This window comes from Hemicordylus capensis, chromosome 2, assembly GCF_027244095.1.
Source record: "Hemicordylus capensis ecotype Gifberg chromosome 2, rHemCap1.1.pri, whole genome shotgun sequence".
NCBI classification, from domain to species: Eukaryota; Metazoa; Chordata; class Lepidosauria; order Squamata; family Cordylidae; genus Hemicordylus; species Hemicordylus capensis.
Window position 1 is genome coordinate 243,022,271 of NC_069658.1, and position 13,765 is coordinate 243,036,035.

The 13,765-nt window shown below is 47.3% G+C and overlaps 1 protein-coding gene across 3 annotated transcripts in view; it reads left to right on the forward strand.

Moving 5' to 3' along the window:
* LOC128347444 (zinc finger protein 420-like) overlaps window positions 1–13,765 on the forward strand; it is a 51,603-nt gene that overhangs the window by 15,910 nt on the left and 21,928 nt on the right. The window contains exon 7 of one of the 3 annotated variants that reach the window (XM_053302132.1): window positions 9,801–10,210. In XM_053302132.1, the coding sequence (XP_053158107.1) occupies window positions 9,801–10,210 (410 nt within the window). Of the gene's footprint in view, window positions 1–9,735; window positions 10,211–10,230; window positions 10,862–13,765 lie in introns of those variants that run through there. The other 2 variants (XM_053302133.1, XM_053302126.1) reach the window with 2 other exon arrangements.

Genomic DNA, 13,765 nt, shown 5'->3' on the forward strand with positions numbered 1-13,765 from the left:
TTCAGGCAGTTCTGCTACCAAGAGGTTGATGGGCCCCGAGAGGTTTGCAACCAGCTGTACAGCCTTTGTCATAGGTGGCTGATGCCAGAAAGACACACAAAAAATCAGATCCTGGACCTGGTGGTCCTGGAGCAGTTCCTGACCATCCTACCCCCTGAGATGGAGAGCTGGGTCAGAGAATGCAGAGTGGAGACCAGTTCCCAGGCAGTGGCTCTGGCAGAAGGTTTCCTCCTGAGCCAGGCAGAGGAGAAGAAGCAGCTGGAAGAGCAGCAGGTGAGAGAGCGGTTCATCCTGGGAGTTGTAACGGGCCTAGAATGTGAGCCAGGAGATCCTGGAAGAAGCCACTAGTTGTCCAAGAAGGCAACTGGAGAATCCTTCCAGGAGATGACCCTCCCACCCCACCCCTCCTCAGGCCTTGTTCTCCATTGCTCCTGTCCTAATCTGTACCTCTCCCTGTTCCTTGTCTGGGATCTCTTCTGTCTCTTTCAGATTCCAGGACTGTTGTCATTGACTCCTCCTTGTTTTTCTGAGGCAGAGAGGGCTGCATTGGATGCCAAGCAGAAGGCGCTGTTATTGTGCCCAACGGGGGTGTTTTGGACTCAGAAGACCTTGTTTCTGTGTGCGTATTATGTGTGTGAAACCCGGTGTCAATAATGTGCCTATCACAGCTCTTAAATGTAACAGGGTGAATTTGAAATATCTAACCCAAAAGATAGATACTTGATCAGTATTCCAAAGACTGATTCGAGATCTCTCTCTGTCACAGCAGAGACAGAACAGCCAAATTCCAGTGTCCCAAATTAAGATCCTTATCCCAAGTTCATATTACCAGGCTTGGGGCTAGCCTCGGGGCTGGTTTTGCTGGAAGTTGGCCACGGATGTTGGAGGGTCTCAGAGCTTTTGAGAGCGTAGGCCCGGAAAAACCACAGGATCAGGTACAAGGTAAATCTCTACTCTGAATTCTGCCCTTCAGCAGAAATCACAAACAGAAACTCCGTGCTGTGGATCAGGCCTGGCTCACAACTGTCTTCTTTTGCATCATGTTCCATAGCACCTATCCAAAGGAGGCGGAAGTCAAAGCCAAGAAGCCCTTCTTCCTTTCAAAAATCTGTCTCTCGCTTTTTAGCCATTTTGCTCATGCTGTTTCAGAGGAAAGCTGCTCCTTCCGCTCCCTTCTGAAAAAGGTCTTTCACACAGAACTCTACTGTCTTATCACTGCAAAAAGCATTGCTTCTGCCAGTTTCACAGCCTCTTATTCTCTGCAGCTACTATCCTTGAAAGACAGCATGAATTTTGCTATCTCTGAGTTTCTCAATGCAGCTAAAGTCAGCATTTTGCAGCTCGAAAGATGAGATTTGTGTGTGTGTGTGTGTGTGTGCATTTAGAGAAAGATGCAAAATTACCGTATTGATACTTATTAGCAACCATCTCTAATATCTTGGTGTTACATCAACCTTACCAGCTCAGGTAACAATATAGATATTCATTAATTAGCATGATTATTGCAGAAATCAGGCTGAAACGGCCTTAAGTTTAGTACAGCATCTTGAACACAGTTTCAGAAACGTCTCTGTCAGCATTTCTAGGAGAACAGCACAGGAACATTATTCCCAAATATAGTCATTCTCTGTCAGCATTCTTTCAGCATAAGCACCCCATCCTTGGAGACAAAGGTTCAGAGTTCTCCAAAGAACCTCCTGCTCTATGAACAGGCCTAGTTTCCATCTTAGGTGATAGTTTGACTGTCCCTGATATAAATTTAAGCTGAGACTAATGTCTAGACCACACTGTCTAGGCGGATCTTGCAGGAGGGGAGGGAAGAAATTATTTGGGCAGATGGATGTCAAGGATGCTGTGCTGTGTGGATCCCTACCCCCCAGGTTAGAGGATTTGGCCTGTAGGAAAGAGACTTTTCACATACTCAGCCCCAAATGTATTTCTGTGTCTCCATCAATGTGTTTTGTCATGATGGTCTGGGTTTTCTACAGTGCTGCACTCAATGGAGTTCAAGGGGGGCTAAGACCAGGAGCATCCTCAGAGGGGAGGACTGGTTTGGGCAGATGAGTGGCAAGGCTGTTCCATTGGGTGACCCGCCACCCCAGACGGAAGGATTTGCTCTGCAGCCTCCAGGCAGGACGGCCACCCGCCACAAGTCCTAGCATTTGCCTGCCTTTTCTGGAAGGGGAAGACCTGGACGTGTGCTGGCATTACCCATCTTGGCTTGCAGAAATTCACCCAGAGAGGGAATGACCCCTGCAACACTCCCCTCAGGCCTTTCCCTGCCCTCTTTCTCCTTTCATCACTCGCCCCCTTGATTGTCAGATATACGTGATGGCGGGAGGCCACCTTAACTCCTAGCCCTGCTTTCATGGTCCCCTGAGCATTTGTTTTGGCTGTTTGCATGGGTTGGGGGAACACTTTTTTCTCCAGCCTCTCCCACATTTTAAAAATAAATTGAGTTATGCCATATGCATCAGAGTCCATATTTTGAAGTGTGTACTAAGCCAACATGAAGACTTTTAGTTTTTTAAAAACTATACTTGTCTCTCTCTTTCATTCACTAACATGGGATATTTCCATCACTCTTGTGTAATTTGCAGGTACTGGAATGACTCTGCCCATGGATTCTCGGCCATCTCTTCTTGCTGGTGGAGCAGAAGAGGCTTCAGTGCAACCAGATCAGGTAGGGGAGGGGTCACTGGGGGAGGAAGAGGACAGGGAGTGAATAGTCCACCTTTGTCTTCCCCACGTCCCCCTGCGTGTAAAAGCATCTCTCTTTCCTTTGGCCTCTGTCAGAACATCTGGCTAGGAGGGCTGTGAAGGCTTTAATCTGGCTAACTGGGCAAGGAAAGAGCCTTTGAAAGGGTTGTCTGTCAAATATTGAACAGGAGGACAGTAATTTGCCCCTTTGTTGTAGGCTAGTGTCTTTTCCAGTGGCGGCGGCGGCTGCTGTCTTCTTTGTGTCTATTTTTATATTTGTAACAACTGGAGCACTTTTGAGACAGAGCACCTTTCCTCTCCATTTCTTTTTATTTGCTATGTAAACCCCTTTGAAGGTTTTTGTGAAAAGTATATAAATAGAATGAATGACACTGCAGGGGAATCTTTCCTGCCCTGCTCCTACCAGCTTACCTTAACTGCCCATTTGGATTGTGCTTGGAAGGGAAAGCACCCTTACATGGTCTGTGAGGGAGGAAACATTTTCTTCTTCTTCCAGGGTCCGGTGACCTTTGAGGAGGTGGCCGTGCATTTCACAGAGGAGGAGTGGGCTCTGCTGGATCCGGACCAAGTAGCCCTGCACAGGGCAGTCATGGAGGAGAATTATGAGACTGTGTCCTCTCTGGGTAAGGCTCCCTCTTTTTCGCTAAAGGGGAGACTGGAAGAGGAAGAGAGAGATGGGTCTGGTTTGTTAAAGTTGGTGAGAGCAAGGTGCAGATACCTGGGTTCAGCCAAATGTGGGCCAGAGAACCAGTGTGCTATAGCAGCCAGAGTGTTAACGATCTTGAAGATCTGGGATCAAATACTCTTCAGGGATGAAGCTCGTTGGGTGGCTTTGAGCCAGCCAATAATCTCTCAGGCTAACCTTCCTCACAGGCTTCTTGTGAGGATCAAAATGGAGGCACGCAGTAGGGGAAATGTGGGATAAAAATACAAGAAATAAAACGGAACCCCAAGGAAATTTCATCAGGCAGTCTCTGAAGATATGAAGCAGCTTTATTTGGGGTCACAGCATAGGCCCATGGTTCTCTGCACTGACGGGCAGCAGGTTTGCAGGGTTACAGATGGGGTTTTCCCCAGTCCTACCTGGAGATGCTGCCAGAGACTGAAATGGATGCCTTCTGCAGGTGCTCTGCCACTCAGCTATGGCCCCTCCCCTAATGGGTCTGACAGTCTTGAGCATGGGAGATCTGGGATCCATGCAGAGACTGATCCTTGGAGAAGGTTTCTCCTCTCAGCTGTGTAACCGAACTCACCCTGAGCAACAGATTGCAAGTCAAGTCCTGTGAATTTCCTGCCACCAGAGGAGGGTCCCCATTTAAGCCAAGCACCTGACTGAAGGCTTTGAACCAATTTTGTACATGGGTAGATAGTGTGTTCAGTTAGTGTATATCTTCAATAAGTGTAGTCTTCAATTCAGTGTAGTCTCCAATAATAATCTGACTATGAGGAAAGAATTAACTGCAGCTGAGTTTTCACTGGACAGGTGTATTTATTCCATAGTGGGGGAGCAAACGCTTAGATGGTGTGGAGAGGGAGAAAGCACAAAGGGAGGCAGAAACAAGGGAGGCTTTGTTAGAAATGATGGTTGATGAGGAAAAGGAGAGAAGGGATTTTTAATGGGTGCTGCACGGCATAGAGCTCATCCGTAGAAGGCAAGCGGAGTGATTTTTCTTGTGCCCACAAACTTTCTATTGGCCTCACACTAGAGATGTTCATGAGCCATTCGCGCACAGGCTGGTGGGGTGGGGAACGGTTCCCTTAAGGAGCCGGAACGGACTTCCTTACCGGCTCCTTAAGGGAACCATTCTCTGCCCCATTGAGCAGGCTCAAACACTGGTGTCTGAACTGGTTCAGTGCTTCCCAGAGGAGGCAGTGAACTGGCTTGTGCACATCCCTGCTTCACATTGACACCACCTCCTGAGTAGATGATGCTGATTAATAATAATAATAATAATAATAAATATGCCACCCAGTCTACAGACTCAGGGCAGTGTGCAAGGCAAGAACAGCATCCGAGATTTTAAAAAAGAGAGCTAGAGAGAAATCACCATCAGCCAATTACAAAAAGCAACTTTACTGGGAACAGCCTATATTCTGCGACGATATCTATAACAGCAACAACATTGACAATAAAATTCAGCCATCCCAGGTCCTTGGGAAGGACTTGATATCTGGTTAAAACAAACCAGTCAATAACACCTGTCTGACTGTGTAAATAAATAATAATTAATAAATATGCCATCCAGTCCACAGACTCAGGGCAGTGTGCAAGGCAAGAACAGCATCCGGGAATTTAAAAGAGAGAGAGAGACTTAAGGGGCAAATACTTGGCAGAAAAGAAACGTCTTCAATAAGATCTTAAATTCTGAAAGGGAGGAGGCAGAACAAACTGGGAGTAGGGAAGAGAATTCCAAAGTGAAGGGGCGGCAACCGAGAAAGCTCTTCCACAGGCCCTAGTGCTACGGACCTCTCTGAGACCAGGGACTGAGAGAAGGGCCTCCTGAGAAGATCTCACAGGATGGGACAGGACTGGCTGGGAGAGGCAGTCCTGCAGGTAAGGTGAGAACCAGCACTCTTAAAGGTGAGAACCAGCACTTTGAATTGGACCTGGAAACAAACAGGTAACCAATGCAGCGACTGCAAGAGAGGTGTCACACTATCATATCTCCTAGCGCCCATAAGTAGCCAGGCTGCTTCATTCTGGACCAACTGAAGCTTCTGGGTCTTCTTCAAAAGCCACCCCAGGTAGAGTGCATTACAGTAATCCAGATGAGAGATGATGAGGGCATGAGTTACCATTGCCAGGGCCTGCCAGTCGAGATAGGGCCGCAACTGGCGGACCAGCCGAAGCTGGGCAAAGGCACTTCTGGCTACGGTCTCCACCAGCTGCTCAAGCAGGAGCCGCAAGTCCAAGAGGACCCCCAGGTTGTGGACCACCTCCTTCAGGGGCAGCGCCACCCCGTCCAAGGAGAGACTCAGACTCGTCAATTGGCCAGATCAAGGAGTAAGCACAAGCAACTTGGAGGGATTAGGTCTGAGCCTGTTTTGGCCCATCCAGACTCTGACAGCCACCAGATAATGGGCAAGCACAGAAATGGCATCTCTGGAGTGGCCTGGGCTGGCACTATACCATGGAGTATCATTGGCATATTGATGGACTCTCACCCCAAACCAATGGATGACCTGCCGCAGCAATGTCCTTGTCTGTGCTGGCTCCCTGAGTCAGTCACCGGCATTTATTGGTGGCGGGCCTCTTCCTCTGCTCAGAGCCAACCGACTGGAGAAGAGCTGGCTGGTGAGCATTGTTTTGGCGAATGGAGTCGTAGGCGCTGTTCCCTCTAACAGGGATTCCCAGATCTTGTTGACTACAACTCCCACATTTCCCAGCCAAAGGCCATTGCAGCTGTGGATGCTGGGAGTTGTAGACGACAACATCTGGGCCTCTCTGTTATTTATTTATTTATTGTTAGATTTATATACCGCCTTTCATTAAAAACAATCACAAGGCGGTTTCCAAAAGTTAAAACACATAATAAAAATGAATTAAAAGTATTTAGCGAAAAATATAAAAACAATCTGATATTAAAATATACAATATACAAATACAAAAACTATACATGGATAAAAACACACAGAAGCAGCAATAAAACAATCAAGTAAAGGCCTGGATAAAAAGCCAGATTTAACCAGCTGCCTGAAAACTGACGGAGTCTGAGGAGCGAATGGCCACTGGGAGAGCATTCCAAAGCCTGGGGGCAGCAACAGAGAAGGCCCTGTCCCGAGTGCACGACAACCTGGCTTCCTTCATTGTTGGCACCCGGAGCAGAGGCCCCTCAGATGCTCTCGTCAAGTGGGCAGAAACCCTTGGGAGCATGCGGTCCCTCTGTGTTAGAGGGCGCAGTGGTCCTGGGACTCTGATTTTAGTTAGTAAAGAGTAGACCAATCTGAGAAACAAGAGGGGAATCCTGGAAGAAATATGAGAAGGTGTCCTATCTGCAGGACTGCCAGAAAAGCCTTTAGTGAGTCAACTAGTCTGCATCTGTGGTTTCAGTTCTTAGGGAACTGGGGAGAAAGGACAGGGATGGATCTAGTGGTTTCGGCGGCTTAGTGGTGGGGATTATACTTGTCCTCCTTCATACTGTCCCTGGGCTGGAAGGAAGATGATTGGAGATCCATTTAGCAAAAGCAAACTCTGGTCAGCAAAACGGAGGGTCATGGAGGGTGGGTGGCCACAGCGTGGAATCGGTTCTCTGGACCAAAGGCCAGTGGCCCCTTCAGCCAAGGGACAAGTGGACAGGTGTCAGTCTGGGGAAGCAGGGCGCTCTCGCGCTCTCTCTCTCTCTCTCTCTCTCTCTCTCTCTCTCTCTCTCTCTCTCAAAACGGTTAAATTGAACGGTTAGATGAACGATAGATAGCCTCTTGAGTGGCTAAATCTCTCTCTCCCTGCAATATAACGAGTCATCAGTTGATGCAAGGAAAATCTAGGGCTGTCCTTGAACATTTGTTTTAGCACAATGCCACGTTTACCCAGATAATTGTGAAGTTTGTCTGGGATATTGGGGCTTTGAAAAAGAATAAACACTCTCTTATAATAAACATCCCCCGGGAGCCAGAAAAGAGAATGCATGCCAAGCTGGCTAAAATTGCAATTTAATAAAAACAAACAAACACACAGGGACTGAGCCACTTTTTTGCGACTGTCCCAATGATTCCAGTTTACATCATTCTAGGCAATGCAAAGAGCAATCTGATACCTCTGCAAAGAGCAAGAAATCCTGGGTTTATAGTCAGTGTTTCCTCTAAGGCATGCATGCGTGTGTGTGTGCGCTCACAATTTTGTTTATGTCCACTCAGTTAATTTTAGATCCTGCTCAGGTTGAATCCGGAAGGCCCCAGTCTGAATCCATGTGCGCACACTGATTTGATATTGCCACCCAGAACAAAACTCATTCCACACATGATTTTCCCTCTCAGCTTTCTTTTCACCAAACTTTTCATTTTAGAGAAGTTTGCTCTTCTGAAGTCCAAAATATCTGTTTTAGATTTCCTTGGCAATTCTTTGCTTGCATATATGCTGAATTGGATCACACTATGGTCACTGTTCCCTAGTGGTTCCCTATGTGGTTCCCTAGTGGTTCCCTATGACACTGAGATCTCACAGCACCACTCAGGACCTGGTGCGAGATGCCCAAGGCCGCCTTCAAGTTGGTCGGTTGCATGACCAGGTGTTCCAAGTCACAGTCATTTAGCATATCTAGAAATCTGGCCTCTTTGTCATTACCTGCATGTGAATTTACCCAGTCTATGTGTGGGTAATTGAAGTCATCCATTATTACAGCTCTGTCTCTGTCTGATGCCTCCCTGATTTCCTTCTCCAACTCCAGCTCACCCTCAGTGTTACAATCAGGAGGGTGATAGCATGTCCCTACTAACACATTTCCTTTCCGGCCTTATATTATCACCCGCAGTATTTCCGTGGAGGACTCTGGTCATACTGCTCTGCATAACATAACAAAAAGGTTTAAAATGTGACAAAGCTAACTGTACAACCTTATGGGTTAAATCGTGTAAGGAGTAAAATTGCCCTTGCCCTTCAGGAGTCACAGGTGCTCCTCTCCTCCAGCCAAAACAACTATTTCCTGTTCCATAGCATTCCTTCTTGGATGAAAATGGTGGCAGATGTATTTACTTATTTGCGTTTATATTCCACTCTTCCTCCAAGGAACCCAGAGTACTTTACACAGTTATGCTTATATCCTCAACAATGCTGTGCAGTAGGTTAGGCTGAGAGAAAAGTGATTAACCCAAAGTCTCCCAGTGAGTTTCAGGACTGAGTGGGGGATTTGAACTCGGGTCTCTCCAGTCCTAGTCCAGCACTTTACCCATGACACCACATTGGCTCCCTAAGTTGCAAATTCCATGCTGCCAACCCTCCTTGAAACCTGCAGTGCTCATTTCAGTTGAAGGGCAAGGGGACAAAGTCTGACTGCTGCTGTGTCATGGAGTAGCAGCCATTGGGAGACCCACTCCTCTGCCTTCCTTAAAGCTGTGCTTCCTAGCTCAGAAGATTGCTCAGACCTTTGTGTAGCATATTGCAATAATAACAAAGTTATTAAAAAGAGAAAAACAAGCAGCTTCGAATGAACTTGTACACGTATCTAAAAATTAAAAGCAAAAATGTTTATATGTATCTAAATAATTGTTTAGATGCATATAAAAGTTTGTTTTTATTTCGATATGTGTAAAAGTTCTTTCGAAGCTGCTTGTTATAGTGTTCATTTAGATTTCCAAGTCAAGACTTCTCAAAGTTCATTCTAGGTATCCCGTTTCTCTTCTGAATTGGAGGATGCCAAATCATACTTTACCAATGACACCAAAAACGCCATCGCTGGCCCTGGGCTGCCTCCACCCGTGTCTCAGTAATATAGAGCAGCCTGGCTGTGTTCTTCTCCCATCAAGAGGACACGTAACGGGGGCTTGTTCATTGATGTGAGGCCCCTTGACTGTTTCAGCCTTGCTCAGTTATCTCTCTTGATACCAGCAGGTAACAACTGGGAGAGTGAAAATGAGAAAAAGCCTCAGAGAAGATTGTTGGGAGGTGCTGGAAGGACAACGAGGGAACAACAAGGAATAAAAACTGAAGTCAAACTGAAGAAGAGGGATGGATCTCCTGCTTCTCAGCATGGTGAATTACATACAATCACAATCCAGGGAGGAAAGGAGAAAGTAGTCGAGAAAACGCTGTGCCCTTTAGTCAAACAGAAGAAGAGGGATGGATCTCCTGCTTCTCAGCATGGTGAATTGCATACAATCACAATCCAGGGAAGAAAGGAGAAAGTAGTCGAGAAAACGCTGTGCCCTTTAGTCAAACAGAAGAAGAGGGATGGATCTCCTGCTTCTCAGCATGGTGAATTGCATACAATCACAATCCAGGGAAGAAAGGAGAAAGTAGTTGAGAAAACGCTGTGCCCTTTAGTCAAACAGAAGAAGAGGGATGGATCTCTTGCTTTTCAGTATGGTGAATTGCATACAATCACAATCCAGGATTCACAAAGGAGAAAAACCATATACATGCTCAGAGTGCGGAAAAAGCTGTCAAAATGCACAACTCACTGTACATAAAAAGATTCACAAAGAAGAGAAACCATATATATGCTTGGAGTGTGGCAAGGGCTTTCGTCAAAGGGCACAACTGAATGTACATCAAAGGATTCACACAGGAGAGAAACCATATAGATGCTTGGAGTGTGGAAAGAGCTTTAGTCACAGCACAAGCCTGACTTTACACCAAAGGATTCACACAGGAGAGAAACCATATAGATGCATGGAGTGTGGCAAGAGCTTCAGTATCAACACGAGCTTGACTTCACACCAAAGGATACACACAGGAGAGAAACCATATAGATGCTTGGAGTGTGGGAAGGGCTTCAGTCACAGCAGGAGCCTGATTTCACACCATAAGATTCACACAGGAGAGAAACCATATAGTGTCACGTAATTATTTTTGACTCAATACTTAATGGAAATGGTGGATTCCATGTAGCAAAGGTTAGAGTCAATTGTTTAACTTCTGCAACATTTATGGCCAAATTCAGAGCATCCTAATTTTTAAATAGCTCTCTCTTCTCATATTTGTGTATATGACTGTGACATTATCCTTGGAGGAGATTTCAATAAAGTGCTGAGTCCCCTTCTGGACAAATTTTATTTTATTTACATTTCTTTTCCACCCCATCCAAAGGCTCTGGGTGGTGCACAACAGGTAAAATACTACAACAAATAGCATTAAAACACAGGCTAGAAGAAAAACAAATCTAAAACTGTCCAGAGCCATTTAAATCCAATTGAAAACACTTTAATTTAAAAACCTTGGAAGGCCAGGCCAAACAAGTGAGTCTTTAGGGCTCTCTTAAAGGCCAACAATGAGCCCAGACTACCAGGATCTGCCGGGAGTGCATTCCATAGGCCAGGAACAGCTACAGAGAAGGCCCGGCTCCGAGTCGCCACCCGTCATGCTGGTGGTAACTAAACGGATCTCTCTGAATGACGTCAACGTGCAATGGAGATCATACAGAAGAAGGAGCTCTCTAAATGAAATGTAGTAAATAGAAGAGATCAAACTGGATTGCTTGCTGCTGTGGTAGGTGTAAGAAAGCTATTTCAATTTACTTCTTACATGCTTAAGATTGGAGAGCATGTGGCTAAAAGTCATCATATATATATTTTATTATGGCACACATCCTGTTCTTCCTCCAAAGAGGTCAGGGTAGTGTACGTGATCTTCCTCCCCACTTTTATCCTCACAGCAATCCTATGGGGCAGGTTTGGAGTGGGGGAGAGAGAGTGTCTCAGCTAAAGTCCCACACTGAGTTTCATGACTGAATGGGGAACACAAGTCCCCCAACCCTAGTCATAACACTAATCACTACACCAAACTGGTTCTCAACTGTGCGAATTGACTGCAGGAGAAATCTGATGCAGGAGAAAAAGGAGATGCATTTTTAGGGTGAAGCAAACTAGTGGGGAGGAGAGTTTTGGGTACATAAGAACAGCCCTGCTGGATCAGGCTCAAGGCCCATCTAGTCCAGTATCCTGTTTCGCACAGTGGCCCACCAGATGCCGCTGGAAGCCACAGGCAGGAGTTGAGGGCGTGCCCTCTCTCCTGCCATTGCTCCCCTGCAACTGTTACTCAGAGGCACACCCTTGAGGCTGGAGGTGGCCCACAGCCCTCTGAATAGTAGCCATTGATAGACCTCTCCTCCATGAAGTCATCCAAACCCCTTTTAAAGCCATCCAGGTTGTTGGCTGTCACCACATCCTGTGGCAGAGAGTTCCACAAGTGGATCACGCATTGTGTGAAAAAGTACTTCCGTTTGTTGGTCCTAGACCTCCTGGCAATCACTTTCATGAAGTGACCCCTGGTTCTAGTGTTGTGTGAGAGGGAAAAGAATCTATCTCTCTCCACTTTCTCCACACCATGCATGATTTTATAGACCTCTATCATGTCTCCCCGCAGTCGTCTTTTTTCTAAACTAAAAAGCCCCAGGTGTTGTAGTCTTGCCTCGTAAGAAAGGTCCTCTAGGCCCCTGATCATCTTGATCAGGGTATCTTTAAGAGAGCATGCAAGAGTTTAATTATCAAACTGTGGGGAAGCTGTTGGCCCAAGCCCTGGATCTTTTAAGTAGCTAGCAACATCTCTGCAAGGGAAAGAGGAAAAGGGAAGAATAGCAGGATTGTCCATGCAAAATCTGGTATTGGCAGGTATGTTCAGAATTTCTTCTAAGAATACTTCCCTCTTCTCCAAAAAAAGAGAGCAATCTTTCCCTGAGTGTATTTTAGTGTAAAAAGTAGTGAATTTAGCTACTTTAAGTGGCAGGGCAAGCAGGGGAGAGAAAAGGGGGGAAGAAAAGGAATAGAGAAAGAGCAGAGAGGAGAAGGAAGACAGAAAGTAGTGTAAGGTGGGTACAAAGCAATGTGTGGCTCCCCAGTAGGGTTGCCAGCTGTCCCGCACTACATGGGACGTCCTGAGGCCCTGCAGCGAAATGCTCGACCCATTTGGGACTCAATTTCTCCTGCTCTTTGACTTTAAAAAAAGGTATTTTTTAATTTTTAAAGCTGCTGCTACACAGCGGCGGAGCGGGGACGGTGGCGAGAGCTCCTCCTGCTTCCCAGACGATGTGATGTTGGGGGCTCGCTCAGGCTGGGTGCGCTGGAGACTGGCACGCTGGAGGCACTGCAGGTCAGGCGGGACTCGGAGAGAAGGCAGTGGAAATGCTCAATAACTGGGCCCGCCTACCTCCCAAATGAGGCCGATTGGGCCGAATTCAGGCCTCATGTGGGAGGAAGGTGGGCCCGGGTAAGGAGCATTTCCACCACCCTCTCTTCTAATCCTGCCTGGCCTGCAGTGCCTCCAGCGTGCCTGCTCTGAGTGAGCCCCCAACTTCACATAACTTGGGAGGTGGGAGGAGCTCTTGCCACCATCCCCCAGATTTTGCTGCACAATTTAGAAATAAAATAAACCCTGTTGATAAGGAATGGGGTTTGGGGGGGGGATAGGATGCAGAGAACATGGTATTATGATTTTACCCTGTTCATTGTAACAAAGGCATGATTAACTTGGCAAAGAGGCACCTTTTTAATGTGGTGATTCTCTTTATTTAGCAGGGGGAGAGTAACTGGCCCGATCCACCACCAGCGCAATATCTTCAGTGACTGTTGCTGGTGTTGATCTTATGTTTCTTTTAGATTGTGAGCCCTTTGGGGACAGGGATTCATCTTATTTGTTTGTTATTTCTCTGTGTAAACCGCCCTGAGACATTTTTGGAAGGGCGGTATAGAAATTGAATCTATATATATATATACCGTATTTCTCCTGGGTGTGCCCAGGGAAAATGTGTCCCGGCAGCCCAGCTAATTGGCTGAGCTGCAGGGGGCGCCTGATTGGTCCTGGCGGCACACCCAGGAGAATGGCTGGCTGGGCGGCTGTGGAGGCAAGGCGGCGGGCCAGGACGCGGCGGCACTCTTGGCCCGGACGTCCGCAGTGGCGGCACTCTCGGCCCGCCCGCCTGAGGCGGCACTCTCGGCCCGCCCGCCTGAGGCGGCACTCTCGGCCCGCCCGCCTGAGGCGGCACTCTCGGCCCGCCCGCCTGAGGCGGCACTCTCGGCCCGCCCGCCCACAGCACCACTCTCTGGGTGTGTGGAGGGAGAAGGAGGCGGCGGCATGGTGGCGGGGTGAGGCAGAGGGAGCCGGCGGTGGCGGCACGGCTGGCTCTGCCCCCAGTCCCCAGACGGCGGGGAACGGCTGAGTCCAGCTAGAGGCGCAGATGCTCTGCGCCTGGGCCCATTATTATATTATTATTTCTTGTTTACACAGTCAGACAGGTGGTGTTGACTGGTTTGTTTTATCCAGACATCGAGTCCTTCCCAAGGACCTGGGATGGCTGAATTTTATTGTCAATGGTTATAGATATCGTCGCAGAATATAGGCTGTTCCCAGTAAAGCTGCTTTTTGTAATTGGCTGATGGTGATTTCTGTGGCCCCTAT